The sequence below is a fragment of the Pseudopipra pipra genome, chromosome 2, assembly GCF_036250125.1.
Source record: "Pseudopipra pipra isolate bDixPip1 chromosome 2, bDixPip1.hap1, whole genome shotgun sequence".
Taxonomy (NCBI): Eukaryota; Metazoa; Chordata; class Aves; order Passeriformes; family Pipridae; genus Pseudopipra; species Pseudopipra pipra.
The window spans coordinates 25,843,893-25,865,653 of record NC_087550.1 but is presented as its reverse complement, the minus strand read 5'-3'; the positions used below and the strand labels follow the sequence as shown (position 1 = coordinate 25,865,653).

Sequence of the window (21,761 nt, the reverse complement as noted above, 5' to 3'; positions counted from 1 at the left end):
TGGAGATATGAATTTGCAGCTTTTTCAGTCCTTCCCTGGAGAGGCAGGAACACTGAATCCCTTATGAGACAGCCATCCTCCTAGCTGTCAGGAGTGTATGTTGAATACATGCAATCACAAATGAATGCAGATAGTGTTATAAATGTGGTGAAGTCATTTTGCCTGTGCTTTGCTTGTATTTTGCCTTCTCAGAAGAGGGATATCCTTTCACAGGTAATTGGTAGAATTCTCCTAGTTGATCAAACTCATTAAAACCAGAATTTCAAATGCAATTAAAAAAGGAAAGAGGCAAGGAACACCACAGCTTTTCATTAAAAAAAAAAAAAAGAGTCAATTCTATGAACTCAAAAAATGAGTCAATACTATGAACATGCACACGAGAGGTGTGTGTGTTGAGGAAAGCTTGTGCAACACAGCACGAAGCTATTTTTCCTTCACACAATCCTTTTAAAACATGCTGTAAGCTGGAAGCTTTTGTCTTTCTAGATCTTGTGACTAAGACAGTATCAAGGAGTGCTGATATTTGCAGCAGAGACCTGCAGTAAAAGTGCAGATGTTTAGAGGGTGGTATTTGGTGTGGGAGGGGAGGATGATCTTCCTTGTCTGTCAGTCTGGAGACAATAGCCAGTGTGGTATTTTAATTTTTAAGGTAAATAGACAAGGAAAGAGAAATGCCATTTAGTGTGTTCATAATGGTGGAATGAGCACTTTCCTGTTACCCTGCTCACCAGTGGTGTATCCTACTCACATCACATCCCAGTAGCACAACAGCTATTGTCACATCTGGACAGTATTCCACAGTGACTCAAGCACCTCACCACAAAAACTAGTGATACAGTGGGGATGCAGTTTTTCCTTCTGGCCAGACACTTGTCACAGCTCAGCAAATAATCTGAGCAGGTCGGACATGGCTCAGGGAAAGCACTTTCATAACTTTTCCCTTGGAAGTGGTAAAAACATCCATAATAAACAGGAATATTCCCTGCAGTGTCACTGTTCAAAGTAAGCAATAGCTGCAGTTCCTTATGCCAGAGCTCCCCTGGGGCTTTCCCCTGGTCTGTGCTTTCATTTCCTTCTCCAGCAACTTCCAACATGGCAAATCACCTCCCAGCTCTCTAAATTCCCCATACTGAAGTGCTTCTATGGGTCATGTTCCTTTTCTGTCATTACAACAGCCACCTTGCAATACCACAGTGCAGGAGGGCAATTCTTGAATGCCCAAAGTGCTACCAAGGTCATACAGAAGAAAATATTCCTGGGAGATATATTAGCGTACTATTCTTATCATCTAGTTCCTTGAAAGAGTTTCTAGTTTGCTTAAGAGCAAGACAGACTGTATTATCCCACTGATGAACACATTCTTTCTCTCAGGAGGAAGCTGCCTGTTTAAAGGAAGCAGTTTCCAAGGTTCTATTCAAAACTTGCTTTAACAGCGTACTGGTGTATAGCTCAATGCTACAGAGCAAACAAAGCTTTATTTCTTGCACGGAAATTCAAACAACTAAAACGCTCTTGATTTTTCTCCTCTTCATATTGCATTTGTTCGAATTTGCTGCTTGCAAGATATGTAGCTGTTGCTACCTGGTTTTATACAATTACATCCTGGGGCTTCCTTTCTATTTGGTGGATAAGGTGGATGGATGGATGCTTGATGGCCTGTAGCTTGGTATGTAAGTTAGTAGGAAACATTTTATACCTACTTTGACAGCAAAATCAAAGGAGCTGCGGACTTTGTTTCACTGATATCACAGAAGGTGCTTTGGAGGGGTTTGTTTTTGCCATCTCAGAATGGGTGCATAACCCCGTTTTCTGGTTTATCACATGTTGAAGAATTACATACTTTTGCATGCTCATTCAGGAGGGGAGGGGGGAAGGACAGATAACAGTGTGTTCTGTGAGGTTTGTTTGGAAAAGTTTGGAAGAAAGATTTATTCCTGTAATAGTAATGGTGTTCTCTTTCTCTCTCTCTCTCCCCTCCCCCACCTCTCTGTTCTCATTTTCCTTCCTCCTCCTCTGCTTTCCTTCTGCAGCCTCTGGAAACCTTCTCCGGAGTTCTCCTCACCCTCTCTGCAAAGGACGAGCCCCTCTGGCTCCCACTCAGACTCCTGAACTCTAGGGAACAACAGGCTGTTTTGATCCTGAAGCCTCTGCAAGGGCACAGATGCTCACACAGGTTTTTGACCAGAGACACACTCTTTAGCACGCAGAGATGTCTGCCAGCAGACATTTACACTCAGGAGCACATGAAGCACATGCTTAAGACTGCAGTGTGACACTCCAGCACCTCCCACCCCATGGTTGTTCACCAGAGCTGCCTTCCCCAGTGTGCTTTCATGGTTTGTTTTTTAGCCCTCCCTCTCTGAGGTGTGTCGGCAGCTCTGCTACCAAGGTGCAGAATCTGTGTTCCCTTTGATTAATGATTCCCATTAAAGTCAGAAATTAAACTACTGGTGTTTGAAGATTTGAAGAGGGAGGTAACAGTGGGAGGGAGGATTTGAAGAGAAAGATCCCTTGAGGTGATCTCAAGGCACTGAGTGGAAAGGGCAAGGGGAAATTGCCTGCCTGGTGGCTTTTGTTAATGTGCTTGCAATGGAGAGTTTGATGATATGCATCTCACTGGGAATCCACTCTTGTAAGACCAGAAATTACTTTTCCAGGAGTTAGGATTTATCATTTATGAAAAGCACCACTTCTCAAAGAAGTTGGTGAAAAAAGGAAAGGTTGTTTGTTTGCCTTAAATCATTTGGAATAAGAAAGGGGAGGAATTGGGACTGGGAACAGGTGTAGGCAAGAAGGAGAGCAGGAACCCTTTTTTTTTTTTGTGCTCAAAGGGGAATCACCTCCGGTTGCACACATACCAAGTGAAGAAACGAATGAATACAAAATATCTGTGGGGAGAACAACCCCTGGTACTAAGTACAATGTCTTAATGAAAATCATGTGGAGATGGAAGGCCTCTTCCAAGTTCAGCTGCAACAGGATTTGTATGATGAGCTTCCCCAGCCATTTCCTCAGCTAGGGAATTGGAGATGGAAGTATGGGTGGAGGACCAAGGTGCAACCAAGCTGTGCAGTGAGGAGCCACTCCAGGGCAGATAGTCGGGGAAAGAGCAAGGAGCATCCACCCATCCCTCCCTCAGCACAGGGCAGGGCATTCTTCAGTGCCTCTTGGCACAGACACGCAGGGACACAGCCATTCTGCCCGTGGGGCTGGCTTTGTGTTAGCCCTGGGCTGGTGGAGGCAGCCCCACCCACCTTGCCCTGCTCACACAGGGGCTGTGGCCCAGAGGCCACAGATGTGTGGGATCCATGGTGTACACAGCTCCTTGCACTGCTCGCCTTTGCTGTCACACCAGGGCAGAGGAACGGGGCTGCCCCAGGCCAGGGAATCATCCTGCTGATGGTTGTCCCCATGCTCTGTTGATACATTTGTGTTCAGCCTGACCCCACTGCCCTTCACAGCTAGGAAGTGTCTCTGGCAGATTGACATGAGAGCTGCTGGGGTCTCTTCTGCAAAGGAACTGAAATGCACAATGAAACTGGGGCCACCTGTCGTGGTGCTTTATACACTTGCCTGAAGCAGTGGACCAGAATTAGACACTGCCCTTCACAGCTGCCTGCTGAGCTTATATTCCAGTCTTCAATAAGAAGCTCCCTGGAAACTCTTCAATCATGGAACCAGCTAACATGGATCTCTATCAGGTTGGCAGAGCCCAGCTCTATCCCTGTCCTGAGTGTGTGTTGGAGATGGTGTTTGCTAGCTGGCCTTCCAAACAGCCACATGCCAGGGCCCAAAAGCTTGGACTCAAGCTGAAAGCAGGAGCTAACCCTGCTGTGACACTGTTTAGTGAAGCAGTAGTGACAGCTCACGACAAATGACTTGAGGCTTCTTCATGGCAGAAATGCCTTTAGCATGACCCTCTCTCCTGATCACGGAGTTCCTGGTGCACTTTTCCATCACCCAGTGAAGCCAGTACAGGGAACCAGAGAAAATGGTTAATAGAAGGTGTGATTTGTTGGCAGAAGTGATGAAAGACTTGTCACCTCTTTAATTTGCATACATATCATGGTGGTGGAAAAGGTGTGGGTGGGTGAGGGCTCTTCCTATGGTCATGCATCTGATTGTAATCTTTCACCAATTACTTCCAGACCTCAACTACTTTTGCAGGTCTGAAAGGCTGTGCTGAGTTCCTGGGACTAATTTGTGTTAGGTGGCCCCACAGCTACTCCATTCTCCTCTTACCTTCTATTCTGGGCAGATGGTCAAAGCAGTGCAAAATTGGATGTGAGAGCACTGTGGTGCTCCTGGTGTCTGCTTCACTTCATGTGAGCTTCAGGGAGAACAAGCCAACTACCAAAAGAGTTGCTCCAGTCTCGTCAGGTAAGGAGATGCATTCTGATTACTTACTGAAGCACTAACATAAAATCAATACGGTCTCACTCTGAAAGGGTCTTATAGATGGGACTAGTGAGTTTCCCATTGGAGTGCTGGGTAAGAATGACTCCTTCCTGTGCCAAACTTAAACCCCACCTTTTTTCTCTTGCTGAGGAAAAATACTACCTCTCACCTTTAGTATGAAGATTTCAGGACATTTTCTTATAAAACACAAATGAATCATACCAATACTCCCACTGTACAAAGAGTATATTATCTCCTCCTTCTTTCACATAGATACAAACATTGAGATAAATGACTTGCCTGTCTCACTTTCAGAGCTGGCTACAGAACCTGGGAGATAAAAGTTCAATCCAGTCTTTTAACTGAGAGGTTTTGCTGTAACCAGTTAACCTTGTACTTGCTGACATTCCACACACTTCTTTTTCTTGATATCCTGTCCCCATGCAGGGAGCAAGAAACCCATCCAGATTTATGGTGAAAGTATCACCTGTGAGCAGAGAGCAGCAATAGGTTTAGGACTCCTTTCTGGTTTTCTGTATCCCAAAGGCAGTGCTAGGCACAAGCAGTGGGTAGATCATAGGAGATGTCTGTTTTGCTGGGGAGAGTGAGGTTCCAGGGCAGGCATGACATTGTCCGGCTGTGGGAAGAGCACAAAGAAGTCAGGCTGGGCATCAGCAGGTGGAGGTTGCTATCCTAACACAGAACCAAGCAAGGTGCTGGTGGACCTGGTTCTGCTTTGCAAGGATATAGTGAACAGGGTGCTGTGCCCTGGCTGGGATAAATTGGCTGGAAGGGTACATATGAGGTTGTGTCCTTCACCTTTCCACCGCCCTCTCCTAGCAGCACCATTGTTGCTCTGAGTGCTTCCAGTTTAGTGATGGGAACACAGTTTAAACCTGTGCAACTCTACAGCTTTCTACCTCTGTCAAAGCCAAGTGCAGTGCTTCCAGGGGTGCAGGTTAGCACATCCTTAAGGCAATATGGCTTGCTGTCCCATTCATAAGTGATAAAAGCCATGTATCTGCACATCCATCCCAACTTTGGGGTGCAAAACATGCTAGTAAGGAATAGTCCTTATACTCAAGGAAGTGCCTGGTATTTACATAGGAATGCTTTTTTTCCCCTGGGCCTACTGGATGTATTTTTACTGCCGAGACCTTGAGGCTCCTTACTGCCCACCAAAACAGAATTTGAATGTGAGCCCAATTTGCCTTCTGGTTTTCCCTGCTTTGAAGTACCCAGTAGCTTGCTTCAGCCTGGAGTCAGCATCTCAGAAGCAATGTGGACAGAGTTTAATGTGTCAGTATTGACCCAGCTATTTTGTCCTGCCTGCAAGAACTTTGGACATGCAAAATGCCTGGCAAGAATACTATATTATGGAGAAGACCATTATCTCTCTCAGGATGAGAAGGACTTGGCTGCATTTACTCCAGAAAGGGTAACTGTAGCTGAAGATATATACTCTACAATGTCTGGCCTAGAAGATGCCATAACAGTTGTCTATAGCCTTAGGGCTTTTAAACCTTCCTGTATAAGAAGCAGAAATATATAGAAGACCATATATTATGGTCTTCTGTTGTCTCATCCTGAAAAATGTTCACCTGTCATGTTTCAGATGGGGGCCCATTTTAGACAGGGGAAGATGGAGAGGGCAAAGAAGGACAAAAGGAATAAATTCTAGTTAGTACAAGCTTTTGCCATGGTTTGTGACTTAGGTACCTTCAAGGTGATGTGAGTTGCAGCCATTTTCCTTCCATGGCACAATGCTTTTATCCTGGGGGAAGAATTTTAGAAAACTAGAAAACTAGCTTGGTAGCTTTTCTCTTTCACAGACAGAAAACGAGTTACATAGGGACACAGAGGTGATGGGAGAAACCTCTTGTTTATCCAAAAGGGAGAAAGAATGCATTGTTTCAAACCACAGGCTGCATCCATAAGCCTTAGTGTCTCCCCGTAAGATATTCCTCTGACTCACCTACTATTGAGAGGCAGCGGCGCCACACAGAACTTGCCAACAATGGATGGCTCATCCCTTCTCCAAAACCGTTTTTTTGGGATATACTTCAGTGTCACGCTGTTTATTTGGCAGAGGGGAACTTGGTGGGCCAGCAGCCGTTTGCCCATGTCCTGGTACGTAGGTCTGCAAGGTGGGGTGAGAGATGTGAGGGAGAACGTTCAATCAACCTGCAGATGCAAGCCACGTGCAGATCCCTGGAAACACTGGAGGAACCTGCAGTATTATTGTGAAGCACTCACATAATAAAATGGAGTGAGAAGACTCATCTGTCAAAACAGGGCATTGCATGAGCATTTTACTGGCTGTCTCTCCATGTTTTATCTTTGTATGTATAGAAATATTTCTATATAAATATCCTTCCTTCCATCACACAATTACAACCACTCTTCTAGCTGTTGCATGTAGATTGAAACATTGCTCAGCTTGCTACAGAGAGGTAAGTGCTACATAGATCAACATCCCTGAAATTGTGAATGGCATGGATAGGGGCCAGTTGTTCACCATTTCTTCCAATACACAAACTAAGGGTCATCAAAGAAAGCTAAGAAGTGGCAGGCTTAAAAAGATTGCACACAGCAGAGTACAATTTCAGCTGTTAAAATCCTTGCTGTAGGACGTTATGAATGCTAGAAAGTTTATGTGGCTGTACAAGTCGTGGGAGGGGGACTGGACAAGTTTGTGGAAGACAAAAGCTAGTAACGATAAAGATCTCACCTTTTGCTCTGAAAGTCCCTGAGATGTAGTGAGACAACAGGAAACTCTTCGGGGAAGTATTGCTACCTGCTTACACTGACATTTTTTATACTCTTCTCTAGGTATTTGCTTTTGATCATGTTGAAGGTGGGATGCTTGGTAGAGGGACCTTTGTCTGTCCCTACGCTCTTACCGAGGTAATGTGAACTGAGCAGTGACAGAGGCTTGGTGAACAGGCAATGATCAGACCCCAGTTGGTCATGTGTTACAGAAGTGTGCTGCCCAGACATTTTAAGTCCCTTCTGTGGAGTCCATCCAATGGCCCTTACACTTGATCTGCCTGGGACCTCTGAGAGCCTGGAGATAATTGATTTCCCTGTGCTCATGAAGAATATGTGTGTAGCTGACTTGGCACGATCCCAGAAGCACCTGGGTGGCTGCCTGATGGTAGGGAAAGGGGAGAGATGACAAAAGGGTCAGGAAGAGCCTACAATTCTGCTTCCCAAAGTAGCTCCTGGGAGTGGGCTGACAGCTGCACTCACAGCATCCTCCAGCCAACCCACACCAGTGCATCCAGTCCCTCCTTTAGACCGCAGTAGTAGTTGCTGCAGGTTTTGTGTCTGACTGTGTCTGCCTTGAAGCTGCTTAAAATAGGAAGCATCACAAAATTGTGGTTATAAAAGTGAAAAATGGATAGCAATCAGATAGTAAAAGGAGGCCATCTCTCTACTGAGTACTATCCATGGGCAGAACCCAGCCCTGCCCTAGGGCAGAGGAACACAGCTAAGCAAGTTGAAGAAGTCGCTCTCAGGACTGACACTTGGTCCAACTCTGCAAAACCTTTGGATGGATGTAGGAGTCTTGGCTGGCTTCAGAAGTATGTTTTCTTGGATACAGGGGATAATGTCATATGACGTGTAAGAAAATAGCAAATGCAGTTGGGAAGTGTTCTGTGTTACAAGCTCCTTACTCATCAGCCCCATGTCAGCTATTGAAGCTTGAGGACATGTCTCTTGGGACACTCTGTGCAATGTGTGGGGTAACAGCATCCTGAGGAGTGAGACTGGAGTTGATATTTGGGAGAGGAGAAGAGCAATGTGAGGAAAGTCACAACCATGTGAGTTGTTGAAGATTTGAGACTAGCTGTAAGTCCCTCTGCACTTCTAGGAAACAGCAGGATGATATACATGTCAGATTATCTGAAATAAGTCAGTGATCGATCAGTGTCTGAACTGCAGTGTGAGGATCTATGTTTAGATGCCCATTTGATAGTCTGAGCTTGACTGCACTGGAAGACTGAGCTTTGCCTAGGGTGGGGAAATTTGCCCTTTGCTACTAGTGGGAATTAAAAGGGATATCTTCAATTTTATACTCTCAAATCGGCAGGTTTATTGATGTAAGCAAATTTTTCAGTTTAGCCATGTGCTTCTTAGGAAGGCATTTAAATGAAACAGAGCTACTCTTCCCCCAGGGTTTCTCTGGATAGTTTACCCTCCTAAACTCCACTGCCTCATTAAAACCGGAGGGTACAGCAAAGCCTCGGGATTGCCTGCCTGGCTCACTTCCTCGGACAGCCTTTCCCTCAGCTCTCCTATGCCTCCTGCTGGACACACACACCAAACCCTGTGTCTGATAACTGCAGAAGTGCTGTACGGATCCTGACCTAACCTAGGTGTTACTATTTCCTCCCTCCTGCATCTGTGGAAAAGGCAGATTTGGCTTCCAAGCACGGAGGAGGTGAACAGACTGAGCTCCACCAGGCTGGAGTACAAACTCTATATTGCAGTGCCTGAACGGAAATCTGTGACCAAGCTCACACTGGAGAGTACCCTAGAGCATTGCTTCTCCTTCCCCGTTTCTCATCCCTATCTCCTGGTGCTCCAGGACTGATGCTGGGGCAATTAGCTTCAGGTTACGATGTTTCGGCTTAGCAGTAAGAACTGTGTGGGAGTCAGCATTGGAACCCCTCTGATCCCAGGAGAGATGGCTGAGGCTCTTTAACAGGCTGCTTTCCTGCTTCCTGAGGCAGCCAGCAGCAAGTGTCAGCTGCATTGTGGTTCCCAGTCCACAGTAGTGGGCAGGAAGGTGTAGGAAGAAGTGAAGAAGACTTCTAGGGAGTTTCTCTGTGGTGGGGAGAACCCCCTGTGATAAGAGCTGCGGAACAGGAGTCTGGTCCTTTAATTCAGATAGTTTGGAGAAGGGTGATGCTTTCAAGAGAGATTTTTCTGCCTACGTAGGCCCCCTGCTCCCGGACTTTTCCCTGCAACAGGAGCCTGAGAGCATCACTGCATCACTGCAGAGGCAACAAGCTACTGAAGATATTTCTGCAGAAATGTACTTTCCTCTTTGCAACTTCTGTCCTATCAGGCGTCAAGAGAAATGTCTAAGCCACCAAGTTCATCAATCTGGACGCTCGGGTGGATGCGTCTTGCTGTAGTCCTCTCTGTCAGGCAGAATAGGGTTAATAACTATCTGACAGTGACTGGGGTTAAAATTGGCACCAGGTAAGGGTATGGTGTAGAAAAGGAACCTGCATAGCCACACAGAAGTATACAAATCTGGGGATCCCAGAGTATTCCTACTGCTTTGTGCAGTCAGGGAAGGCGTGGACCTAGTCAAGGTTACTGAGTAATGGTAGCACGTGCCTGATTCTTGAGGGCATTTAAGGTAAATGTGTAGAGTCTCAAGAAGAAAGGTTGTGGTTCATCACTCAGGGAAATATGCTGTTATTGTGCCTTTCCTGGACCAGGATGAATATCCTTACACATGGAGCCAGGAAAAAACAGGCCAGAGAAGCATGCACTGTCACTCACATGGTGATCTTTGCTGTGTCCTTGGTGCTGTTGCTGAAGAAAGTGATCTCAATGCTGGTGACTGTGCTTCTTTTCTTCTGCAAGTGGAACTCAACCAGGCTGTGATAGACTGAGCAAAAAGCAAAGTGTGTGGGAGTGAGGGCAGGTACTACCACTTGGACCTACCCATGCCAAAAGAGGGGCTCTAGCACTCATTCCCTGGCCCCACCAGCAGAAAGAAGGTTCAACAGACATAAGAAGGAATCTAGTCTCTGTGCTATGTGAGGCACAGGGGGCATGTCTGTATAGTCCAGTGTGAACAGACAGGTATTTTCAATCCCCTTTACTTTACTCCTGAAGCCATGTGGCTATGTTAGCCCAGGGCTGTGCCCACTTAATAAATCTGTTGAAAGGGCTTTATGGGGGAGATATGCAAGGTTATTGCTCTTCAGCTGTGTGTCTCAGACTCTCTGGGCCACAGCAGCTGACTGATGGAGACAGTGTGTTGTAACTACCTGGGCTCCCCAGAGGATCTGCCTTATTTGGTCAACACCCTTCTGACTAATTTTTTTCTCATTCTACTTACCGCAGAATGGGGCTGAAGGACCGGTCATTAAATAAACTGTCACTTCCTTGGGCAGCTTACTCATGTTGACACCTGCCTGCTCCAGCAGGCCTGTAGGAAGAATTAAAGCCAGTGCAGGAAAAGCCATGAATGACACAGAACAGAAATATAATCTATAAATCCACTCACCCTGCCCAACTGCCCTGTCTTGGGGAATGGATCCCTTTTTCATACCAGTGCAAAACAGAGCAACTACAAGATTGTGGTGTCTGTTTGACAGATTCCCGCAGAAAACCTATTCTGTCTACCCCTGTAATCATCACCAGAGAACCTCTTGGTGGCTTTTTTTCATTATTCTGCTAACAAACTGTGCTATCAGTTGCATCTGTGCGAAATTAGCAGGACTAAAGATTACCAAGTCAGGAAACTTAGTGCAGATGTAAATGACAGTGCAAACGCAAGGTGTGGGGAAATTTAATTTCTTGGTCAAGTGAGAAGACCACCATAACTTGAGGCCTGCACCACTGGCTAGCTGGCAATATGGCTTGGTGAGGTGGGGAAAGGGTGGCTGATATGAGGGAATTTATTCCAAAAGAGGCCTCTCTTTGTGTTCCTCTAGTACCATGCTGCAAATAGCACCAGAGGACACTTTTCTTCCCTCATTCCACAGTCCAGTTTCGGAAGCCTAAAAGAGGCATCTATTACCTTCTCCCAGTCCAGGGAGCTCATCTTTGGGGTAACCATGGCAGAAATTTATGAAAAGGAGGTGGCTCAGCAACGAGTGGTGTAGAAGAATGGGACTTCAGGCTTGAGCTAAAATTTCCAGCTGCTTCTCTAAACAAGACATTTTTTGAGGTAATTGCCCACTTATTAGGCAGGTGATTCTGGAAACTCTTTTTTAACTCATTTGTGGGGCCTATGAAATGTTCAAGATTTTGGTGTTCTACCTCAGGCAATATATGAGCTTTTATAATGTCTCTATAGAAGCCTGAAAATGAAACAGCTTCTCACTCTTTCCAAAGAGATCCAAAGCAAATCCTGCTCAGAGAAATCTGAACTGCAGACTGTGCTCTGCGCTGATACCCATCAGGAATGCATTGTCATCTGCTCCAAGAAAGTCTCATGCTATTACTGTACCTATTCTGGGACAGGAGGACAGGAAGCGTTCTGCACAGTCCAGGCAATGACCATTTAAAAACTCTTGATGACTTGCACAGGGAAACCCCACGATTGGACAGGAATGTTTCAAAGCGCTGATATAGAGATGTACAGCCCGCATGTGATCACAGATCAGGTAGTTATAGCCTGCAAGGAAAACTTCAATCAGAGGGAAGCAGCCATGAGCCTTTCTGATGGCTTCAGTCTTTTTGCACATTCCCAAGGAACTGAGAGACAAGGAACACTCTTACTGATTCTGTAGTGATCCCTTTCCATTAATAAAATTTTGCAGAGCATCTCTGTGACTACAAGCCCAGAGCCCACTGCAAGTGAAGTTATGCAGGAAGTTAGAAGTGCATCTCCCAGATTAACAGAGTCCCTCCAAAGAGGAGGACCACAGGGCTGCCATGTCTCCATCAGTGTACCATCGATGAGGTCCCAAGCTCTCTGCAAAGCAGTAAAGTAGCTTTGATTCCCACCTGCACTGGAACCCCAGCTATGGGAAGTGAGGTACCATAGATGTCCCATGTAACCTGACCCTCAGTGCAGCTGACTCATACAGAACACATCTGAATGTTGAATGAATCCACACCATTTACTACGTAATGTCCTATTCTCTAGAAGGAGAGGGCAGTAATTGTACAAGCTGCCCAAGAATTGACACAGCTTGCAGCATGAAAACAAAAAAAAGCTTTTTCTAGTGGTACCTAACAGCCTTTCTAACAAAAGTGTCATCTCTACTGATGCCAGGGTTTTGGCTTAGAGAAGTGTCACTAAAATCACATCTCTTTACAGGGGTGCTGCCAAGATGCTTGATCTGTATGTGATTTTAATTTCAGCTGCTTCTTGTACTGCTGAGATGTGGGCCATGAATATGTTTCTCTCACTTTGCTGTCTGCCCTGGCTGTAGCAGGAGCTGCTTGCCAAACAGCATTTTCACAGTGTGCTAAATGGCCTTTTGCTTGGCCAGAGAATGTTCTCACCTGCAGAGATGAATCGGGGGCATCCTGGCTGATCTTTGCCTCCATTGACAAAATAATCGATGTGGCCTACAGGAATCCGGATCCCGAAATCTGAAAGGAGGTGAAATGCCACTTCATTCTCAGACTTGGCTCTTCTGTAGGCTTTACCCTACATGTTTATGACAGGTCCCAATAATTGGTTGAACATTAGTAGTGCTGGAGCCAGCTCCAGTGCTGGAGACATCAAGGCCAGATTTCCTGCTTCTGCATGCCTACATTGCACAGGTTTGCTGCATGGAGAAGAGAGTGCTCCAGCCCCTGCCATTAAAGTGGCTGGGAACAGTGACTTAACCACCACCTCAGCTACTCTGGTTTTTGATTCTATGTAAAGGAGAACAAAACTGACCACAACCTTAATGTGGGATTATGAAGCGTAATTGAGAGTTACGTTGGTAGAGGTTTCCCTGATCTCCAGACAAAAGGCGTGACTAAAAGACACCACATTATTCTTCAGCACAGGTTCTGCCTACGAAGACCTTAAGTGCTTTAGAGAAGCTGCTTTGCTGTTGCACCAGCTGCTGGTTTGGCTCTGTTACTTTCTGATAAGCACTCTCCGTGGTTCCTCTCTTACATCAGGTGGGAAAAGGCAGAGTAAGACTAGATATATAAATTCCTTCCCGGTGGTAGAAGTCATGCCAAACCAGTTCTGCATAAACTGACTGCTGTAGCAATCTCCACTTGTCTGTTGCTTGAAGTGCTCTGGGGTATAAATTCATCTTAAGCCTATCTAAACAAGAAATTTCCTCATAGTGAACCTGAACTCATGGTAGTCCAGCAAAAAAGGGACAATGACCTACAGACTCCTTAGCAATAATGATGTCAGGAGGAACAGAAGCCCAGGCCGAAGAAGATGGAAGCCAGCTTACTGTCAGCATCGGTATGAATGGCTTCCACAAAGAGGGCATCCCCAGGATCCAGGCGTTCCTCAGGGCTGGCTCTGGTGTACTTAGGGCCTGCAGGATCCAGGGCTGTAACAAAATCAAACATCTCAACAACAAGTACTCTTCAGCCCCCTCTTTCTTGTTTCTGGACCAGTTATTTTATCCAAAATGTTAAAGATGTTGCTAGGCAGCAGTAATAAATTATTCCCAGGTCACAGTAATTACTGAATCATATACTATTAAGGGGTTGGAATGGACCTTAAAGATCATTTAATCCCAACTCTCCCATGCTCCAAAATAGTATCTGCCATCTCTAACTTCCATTGCAGCTTCATTTCCTTGTCATGCAGTATTCCACACCCCTTTAGCAGTGTTGTGTCTCAAGTTTCCAGGCTGTAAAGCCAGGACTGAGCTTCAAATACCTCTGTCAGAGTGAATGCATGGTGTTTCTTTGATTTTTGATGAAAGAGAATCAAACTTTTGATACCTTCCCTAATTGTAATGTCATCTGTATTAGCACTACTGTCTGAGAAATGTCACTGAAGATCAGCAGTTAGGTGATGAATTCAGCACCCCAGGCATTAGCCAACCCAAGCACTACCAAAGTTTCATACTATCAAACAATTTTAAAACAGAGGCTTCTGAGCCCTCTCCCCACAAATAAAATTGAGTCTTTAGCAATCATCTACGTTTTTGCCTAAAGCTTGCTGCTAGAGCAACTTCTAGGGATTCAAAGGAATACAGTTAAAATTATCCTTGGCAATACCAAGGAACAGGTTAAAGGTAATTTTTTCTGAGGTTTATTCTATTCACTTTTTACAGAAAAGTAACCTCACAAGATTTTTTTTTTCCCTCCCCAGGCAACAACAGTTCAAGAAGCAGCTCTGCTCCACATGCCACTTAGCCTCAGAGCTGGTTGGTTTCACTGCTTTGACTCAGTCCCCTTAATTCTCTAAGAAGAAGGCAATATCAACAATACCCAAAATGATGTCTCTGTGTTTTTGAAGGCAGAGGGCAGGAGGAAAAGGAAAAGAAGGAAAAAACATTATTTCCTATTCTTTCTATAAATAATAGCTAGCAATGGATCTTTAATGTTCTTTAATCTTGATACATACTGAAAGCTGAGAGGTTCCCCACCCATTTCTACATAACAAGTTGCACTTAAAAGCTTTCAAAGGTACTGAAAAATGTTATTTGGTATAGCCTAAATTTCTTCTCGAAGTGGGAGAAACGCCTAATATGAGCACCAGTCAATTCCAACAGAGTTCCAGGGTAAGCACCTTTCTGTCCTCTATTCTCCATCCCTACCTCCTCCAAGCACATGCACAAACTCCATTGAGATGTACATCCTCAGCAGCTAAAAAACTATTCACTGGAGCTAAACAGTATGCAAACAAATTCCTTTGGGCTTTTTCATTTCCTCTGCGAGTATTGAAACAAATTGCTCTTTTCTGAGTGCTTGCTTTTGGATAAGGGCCATTCATTCCGGCTCCTATATAATTTGCTTTCTTGCACACAGAGATATCCACTAGAACAGGCATGTGTTAAAGAAACTCACTTCACAAAAATAAAGTCTGTGCACTAATCCCCAAGACTTGCTCTGGTTTTGCTCCACACAGCATTTCTTACGTGACTGAAAACACATCAGCAAATTGTGGCTCTGGGATCACATTCCTCTGTGAGTGTATGCACGTGTATTAAGAGACAGGAGATGAGATCACACATATCTTGGATCTAATCCCACCTATCTTCAGGCTCTTAAATTTGAATTGGAATCTGCAATGCTCAGTGTGCCTGTGAAATCATAGGACAAACAGAAATGAGGAAAAGGGATTGTATTCTATTAGAGTTAAAAATGAACGGAATAAATAAATTTACAGAGCTTTTATTACATTAGACAACATAAAGGGAAAAAGTCTTTAACTTTGAAGTTAATTACCATGGTTTCATGGGAATGTGTCTGCTTCTGCTCATCTGAAGATGTTGCTGATCATAAAATCCTGGTGCAGGACAGTGGCTACTCCAATTTCCTCCTAAAGTAAACTTTGATTCACAGCTTAAAAAAGGGCCCAACATGAAACTCAAATCCTCTTAAGAAATGCCTGTATTTCATACAGTGTGGGTAGTTATGACACGTGAAGGCTGAGCCAACATGTCCTTGGACTGCCCTGCCAAGTGTGCAATGAGATCCTTCTTGAGGATACCTTTGTGAGACAGACTAGCAAGGGCTGAGGCAGACTGGGAGCTGTGGTCACACTACTGCAGACTTTATGTCTGCTCCTTCTTGGTGGCATTTTCCCTCCTCTCAAAATGAATCTCTGTCCTTGGGGATTCCCAGAATTTAACAAAACCCTAGGCAACCTGATATGACTTACAAGGCAGCCACACTTTGAGAAGGAGGGAGGGGTGGTGGTGATGGTGTGTGGACTAGAGACCTTTCAAGGTCACTTCTTACCTAAATAATTCTGTGAGTCAATTTATGTTTTATAACTAAAGGCTGACAAGGCCCTGAGTGGATCAAAAACTCTAAATGGCAGGATCAGCCTATAACCACCTTGCTCTGTAATTTCCCCACTTCAACCTCTTCCTGACACCCAGGAGTCTGGCTCTCTGTGTTTAAGGTCAGCTCTGACTTGGTACAGCTGTGTGGCCTTAGACCAGCCTACTGTGAAAACAGCTGACTTGTGGGAGAGAACAGCAAGAAGCCTCATCTGGGTCCTCCCAACATTGGCTCAGGCTCTTGACTGTGTTCCTTGGCTGAGCTGTGTTGTAGGGATGCCATGCCCAGCCCTGTCTCCTGCTGGTCCTGCTTTTATCTTGCTGACTTGACTTCCCAGCTTGACCTTGGGCTTGTCTTATCACTACAAACTTGCCTAGTGATCACTGGACTGTGGGTGGCCCTGGCTCCTGTCACTGGACCTGCTTGGCTCTTCTTGCCTGGATATGGTAGGACTGTGTCCCTTGGCAGTGAGGCTACTGCCACTGCCTACCTTGCTGTCCTCTTGGCTCTAAGCTCATGTTTTCCTGCAGAGCGGCTCACTCTTGCTGCTTCCCCCACAATGAATTGCATTGTGGGCTTTAATTTTAAGAATCATACAGGTGTACATGCTATAATTTGGAAGCAAGGCATGTGCGTGTTGTGGGTTTTCACTGGTCATGAGACCTCATATTCTTCTAAGCTGGCACCAATTTGAAGAGTGGAGCAGAGTTGGAAGGACCCTTTTGCAAATACATGCATTCTTCTGGCATCGTGGAAGGGACTGATGACTGGAAAGTCGCTGTCAGACTCTTCTGGAGCTGGGAAGAAGCCCATAAGCTCGAATCTAATGAGCCCTTATGTAATTAAAAGACCACTCTGAATGACCCCCCCTTCCTCGCTCTTTCATTCTCCCTCTTGAAGAACATGTAAGGATCCAAGACTCAGTTTTATGATACCTGTTATCCGTCCCAGCTGACCGCCATGGAAGTGCCCCACCAGGCCCCCAACGTGAGCACCAAGGCTTACCCCAATGATGTGGATAGATGTCCTTGAGACCCCCAGGGCCTGCAGATTTACAATAATACAAATTAATGTTTCTGTAGCAGAAAGGTGAAATACCCTGTCCCAGCCCACACAGCAGCTCTGTAATTCTTCTAATGTAGAATTACTTTTGAGTGTACAATGGAAAACAAAATAGGTAAGGGAATGATAAGTATTGCCCTTTCTGTTTTTCAGAGTCTTTCTTTAGGTCCACAGATGCAAACCTATCCCTAACCAGGTTGGTCAGAATCTCCCATTCATAAGTGCACAGCCTGTAGCTTCTCTTCCCACAGTTTGCTTAGGACTGTGCACGACGTGGTGCATAACCAGGACTCCTGTCCTATGCAGTCTGGATTAGCAGTGCAAACGTTTCATGGAGAGTTTATGCATAGCTGGTTAACACAAAGATTTATCACCCTCACTGCAGAAGTGTTGTTCAGCTGTGCTGTGCAGCAACAAACTGGGTGGGGCACATCTGGGTATTTCCAGCTGCTGGGGGGTATATCTGAAGCCCAAAGAAAATATAATACAGCCTCAAATCTCATTTCCTCCAGCTTTCTGGACAAAATTTCTGAGCAGAAGACTGCCAAGTGAAGTATGGATCTGAGAAAACCCAAGGCATGCTTTAGGTTTGTCTTGGGCTGGAGAGGCAGCTGACAACTGGAATTTTTTCCAGCAAATGTCAGAACTCAAGAGAAAGAAGAAAAAGAGTGTCATGCTCAAGCCTGGACTAAGAGAGGGGAAAAAAAGAAAACTCCAGAATAAAAAGCCCACTTGGCCAGCTCCTGGAGACGGCAGATTGGGAGCAGTTCTCTGGATTGTTGGCATGAATTATGTCCTCCGGCCATGAACCCACACACTGGAAATGCGTAGTAGCCTTACCAGGAGCTTGTTGATGAATTGTGAGATGGAGAGGGCCAGCTCTGTGACATTTTCCACTGCAGAGGGATAGGCTCCTGTAGACCCATAAACCCAGTCTACTGCGATCACGTTCACCCAGCTTGTGTTCAGTATGGCTTGGACAAGCCCTTCAATCCAGGAGGGCTTGGTACCCAAAGCCCTGTGGAAACATCAGAAACAAGTATGTTAGGTGTTTCCAAAGAAGGGCACGTGCCAGTATGTTGTTCACTGGTGCTGGAGCTTCACATGTCTCAGAGGAGGCTGCCGGACAGTTGCTGAAAGTTATTTCTGGTGTTAGACACCCACACCTGGAATTTTTTTTTGTGGTGGTGTAATAACACTTTCCAGAATGCACTGATTCAGGAGGTAACCAGATATTTTAATGAATGATATAACATTTGCAGGGCTCAGGCTGAGATCTCAGTCTTGCTGTGGTGCTTCATTCAGCCACCACAGAGCCCACCTGGAGTAAGTGAGCTGACCAGAAACGCCTGGATCCTTCTCTGATACCAACTTGCAGGAAATCCTTGGCCAAATCACCTAGTCTTTCACTGCTATGTTTCGTCATCTCTAGACAGTTTAAAAAAATAATCAATATTCAAGAATTCAAGGCCAACTGAGGAGGTTATGTTCTACCCACTTTTCCTAATACCATCTGGTGAAGTGTGTGGTATGTCATGTGGAGGCAACAGCTGGTTTTCTGAGAAGACCCTGGAACATCTGCTGTGGTTTCATCCTGGTCTTTTATGCACTTTATATTTAGGCATTTGCATTTCAAAACAAATAATGTTATATGGTCACATGTGAGTGAAAAATGGCACAGTAAAGTAAGCTTGCAGAATGATGGCAGTTTCAAGAATAGAAGTGTAGTGTATCTGCCAGGGCTTCTAAGTGGCTCATTAATCCAAGCCGTTGGACACGAACTCCAAGAACACAATTTAAAGGGACAAGAATCTTGAATAAAAGACTTTTTAATTAAAAAGGTTGAGAAAAGGAAAGAAATAGGAAAAGGTAAAGAAAAAGAGAGTGAGAGAATGAGAAAGAGAGTGAAACAGCAGGAGAAAATAAGAAAGAGATTGATTCTAATTTCTAACTCTTTTTAGACTCCAAAAAATGTGAAGCACACACAAAATAGGCAACTGATCACAAACTAAAGGCCTTCAAGTGGTGGTGTAATGAGGGGTGCCAGGAGCATGTTCCATGCCTTTGGTTCCAGCCCACCAATAGCCTCCCAGACAATTCCCAAGTCCAACTGGGGCTGAGCACCCCAGCTTCTGTTGTTAGCAGGTGTTCTGCATGCAGCCACTCTGCTGAGAAAACGAAGACGGTGATACAAACAGGAGAGTTCCATGCCAGCCCCACCCAGTGCTTGGGAATGCCCCAGCAGTGTTTAATTTTCCAGTAAAAATTTAGTCACAGTGCTCTTCTTCCTCTCACCTGAAGCCATGGATTATGATCTTGGTTTCTGAGCTGCTATTGAAGCTGCCATTCTTGATACCATCATCAGCTAAAATCAGCTCTCCACAGCTGGGGCTTGAGGAGGTGAACAGAAGAAACTGGACCTTAAGTTTACTGCCCCGTAGGAAATTTGCTGTCTGGAAGTCAGTGCAGTGATGCCCCGAGAGTCTGTCTGTATTCCCTGCAACAAGGGGGAGTGAGTAGAACATTTAGTCTGTGTTCTGTGTAATGGAAAAAAAACCCCCTCATTCTAATTCATTAGGAAAATGAAGGTAACAATTTCACCTCTATTGATAAAGATTAAAAAGTTAGAACATAAATTAAAATGAGCCTATTTTGGAAATTTTACCTGACTGACAAGTTGTTTCTTTGTCCCTTAATGGAATTCTGGCACTGGCTGGAGAAGATAACCATGGATCTCATAGTAGCTTTGCCTTCTGAGACTTATTTTACCAAAAGGTGAATAACATCTTATTGAGTTTTTTTAGCAAATTGGCCACACACACCAGCCACTAATTATATTTTTGAGGTGGCTATTAGATCTTTAAAAAAATGGTTGCCAGCAGGTAGGCACCACTGAATGGGAATATTTCTATTCAAATTCTGGTAGGCTTAGTAGAAGGTACAAGCCTAACTGACAGTTGTTTCAAAAATCCAGAAATAAATATGAAAATGCCAATGAAAGAAAGTGTCAATGGTAATTTCCAGATTGATTCATTTACTGGATAAAAATGCTTTATGAGAAGGAAAAGGCAGCTGCTGCAAGACACTTTGTTCTAGATGGAAAAAAATCTCAAACCTGTAGCTAGTAAAAATCTGAGCAAATTTAGGCTAGAAAGCAAACATAGAAGTTTAGCAGTATGTATGACTAGCAGTATGTGTGTTACTTTATGAACTGGCCTAGTTACATCCTTCTGCAATACAATGCATGCACCTTCCCTTTTCTGGACTGGAGGAAGTGAAACAGCCTTGAATCAGCACATACAATAAAACATTTTATTTTTTTAAAATCAAACAACCAGCTCTTCCTAATTTCTCTTAGAAGATACTTTACACCAGCTAGGCAGAACATGGCCTAAGGTGCAGCACAAAGGGGTGGGATTCACTGTGGGACATCACTATTCCTTACTGTTCTTTACTTTGGTCTTCCTGTGTACTGAAGGCAAGGGAGAAAGAGGCATTCTTAGAAACCAGCTTGAAAAAGATGAAAGTCGTGAGCCAGTTTAACTAGCAAAGGCAGGTTTAGTGCAAGCACAGGGTGTGTCAGAATACTGTAGGATGAGGGGGATCATGAGCAAAGGTAAGGCAGGGGGTGCACTGCAGTGAAGCTGAAGGTGATGTGGGACTGTAGTGGTGATCACAAAAGCAGTTTAACTGACAGTACAATTAAAGAAAGAAATGGAAGCCTGGTTGTTGATGGAGAGGTATGGACAGATCACTCACAGACCAGTATGGTCGGCAAAATGTCAGCTTTATTAGAAGAAAGACACCTTATATACTGCTTATGACACTCAGATGTGTGTTTCTTGTTCACAGAGCATTGGATACATACAGAAAACATACTTTGTTGTACGGTGCTAATTGGATCACAACAGGTGGTTATAGGAGATAAGAAAACTTGTTCACCTGCCAAAAACTCCTCCTTGGCTTTGGCAAAAAAACTTTTTTGTTCTAACTTCAGCTCCTGTAGCCATATTTAACTACGCAGTTAGTTTTACTGTCCACACCCAATAATGCCAAGGCAATGCTCACAGAAATGCAACAGAAATCGTTCACACATAATCTCAGTACTCCAAAACCTGGTGTTTATTTCCTCCCAGCTACTGCAGATTACACTTGCTAAGCTTTCAAAGCAGGAGATGCCAGTGCCAGAGGTGAAATGGTCCCTTTTCTACTTCCTTATACTTAGGTAAACCTGGATCATTCTTGTAAATCAGGTTAGTGGAATCAAATCACTGAGACTGATTGATTGAAAGCGTAGGAGAAGAAAGGACCATTCTTGCATTGCCTGTTCCCTGGCACCTAACAAGATTATTTCAAGGACCTCTTGACACACAGGTTGTTTAGGGAGAACTGAATTCAGATCCTTCTATGTAAAACCTTCAATCCCTTGCCAGAGAGTCATGTTTTTCTTACCTGCTTGTGCTGAGCTGAGCAGCCAGAGGACAGCAAGAACAACAAGCAGTAGCCTCTTCAGATCCTCAACCATCTTCCTGGTAATTAACTACAAGTACAGGGATTGTACAGGGGAAAAACAACTATGGTGGGTTGCTCGATCAGCTTGACTCTGTTAATGATCAACTAGCCTGTGATCTTTTGGGAAAAAAGCAAAGGGACAACTACCTCTGCTCTTACTT

General features: G+C 44.6%; 2 protein-coding genes and 1 long non-coding RNA gene across 9 annotated transcripts in view; 2 read left to right on the top strand and 1 right to left on the bottom strand.

The window, feature by feature from the left end:
• POPDC2 (popeye domain containing 2) overlaps positions 1-2,167 on the top strand; it is an 11,039-nt gene extending 8,872 nt beyond the window's left edge. The window contains exon 4 of one of the 2 annotated variants that reach the window (XM_064644472.1): positions 2,031-2,167. Coding sequence is in view for 1 of the 2 variants with exons in the window: in XM_064644473.1 (XP_064500543.1) it covers positions 2,031-2,116 (86 nt within the window). In the remaining variant the exon portion in view is untranslated. The remainder of the gene's footprint in view (positions 1-2,030) is intronic. The other variant, XM_064644473.1, reaches the window with a different exon arrangement.
• Positions 1-21,761, top strand: part of LOC135409231 (uncharacterized) — a 124,624-nt gene that overhangs the window by 66,325 nt on the left and 36,538 nt on the right. The gene's annotated exons all lie outside the window — the stretch shown is intronic.
• Positions 2,145-21,761, bottom strand: PLA1A (phospholipase A1 member A). Of its 3 annotated transcripts, none has more exons than XM_064644461.1 (11): positions 21,541-21,755; positions 19,384-19,585; positions 17,929-18,106; positions 16,962-17,070; positions 13,512-13,613; positions 12,607-12,696; positions 11,603-11,782; positions 10,487-10,576; positions 9,922-10,030; positions 6,374-6,538; positions 2,145-5,035 (listed from the first exon to the last, which is right to left on the bottom strand). In XM_064644461.1, the coding sequence occupies exons 1-11, from the start codon at positions 21,611-21,613 to the stop codon at positions 4,951-4,953; spliced, it is 1,383 nt and encodes a 460-aa protein (XP_064500531.1). In that variant the 5' UTR covers positions 21,614-21,755; the 3' UTR covers positions 2,145-4,950. The 3 variants fall into 3 exon arrangements, with proteins under 3 accessions (XP_064500531.1, XP_064500532.1, XP_064500533.1); XM_064644462.1 differs by having other exon boundaries at positions 11,603-11,770; positions 21,541-21,751; XM_064644463.1 differs by lacking the exon at positions 6,374-6,538 and having other exon boundaries at positions 21,541-21,761.

Excerpts from the sequence above, each read along its gene's own strand:
- PLA1A (XM_064644461.1), bottom strand. The coding sequence starts at position 21,613 with ATGGTTGAGGATCTGAAGAGGCTACTGCTTGTTGTTCTTGCTGTCCTC. Across the intron at positions 18,107-19,383 it reads ATCATAATCCATGGCTTCAG|GGCTTTGGGTACCAAGCCCT; the intron begins GTGAGAGGAAGA and ends ATGTTTCCACAG. Across the intron at positions 10,031-10,486 it reads TCCTTCAGCCCCATTCTGCG|TCTATCACAGCCTGGTTGAG; the intron begins GTAAGTAGAATG and ends CTTTTTGCTCAG.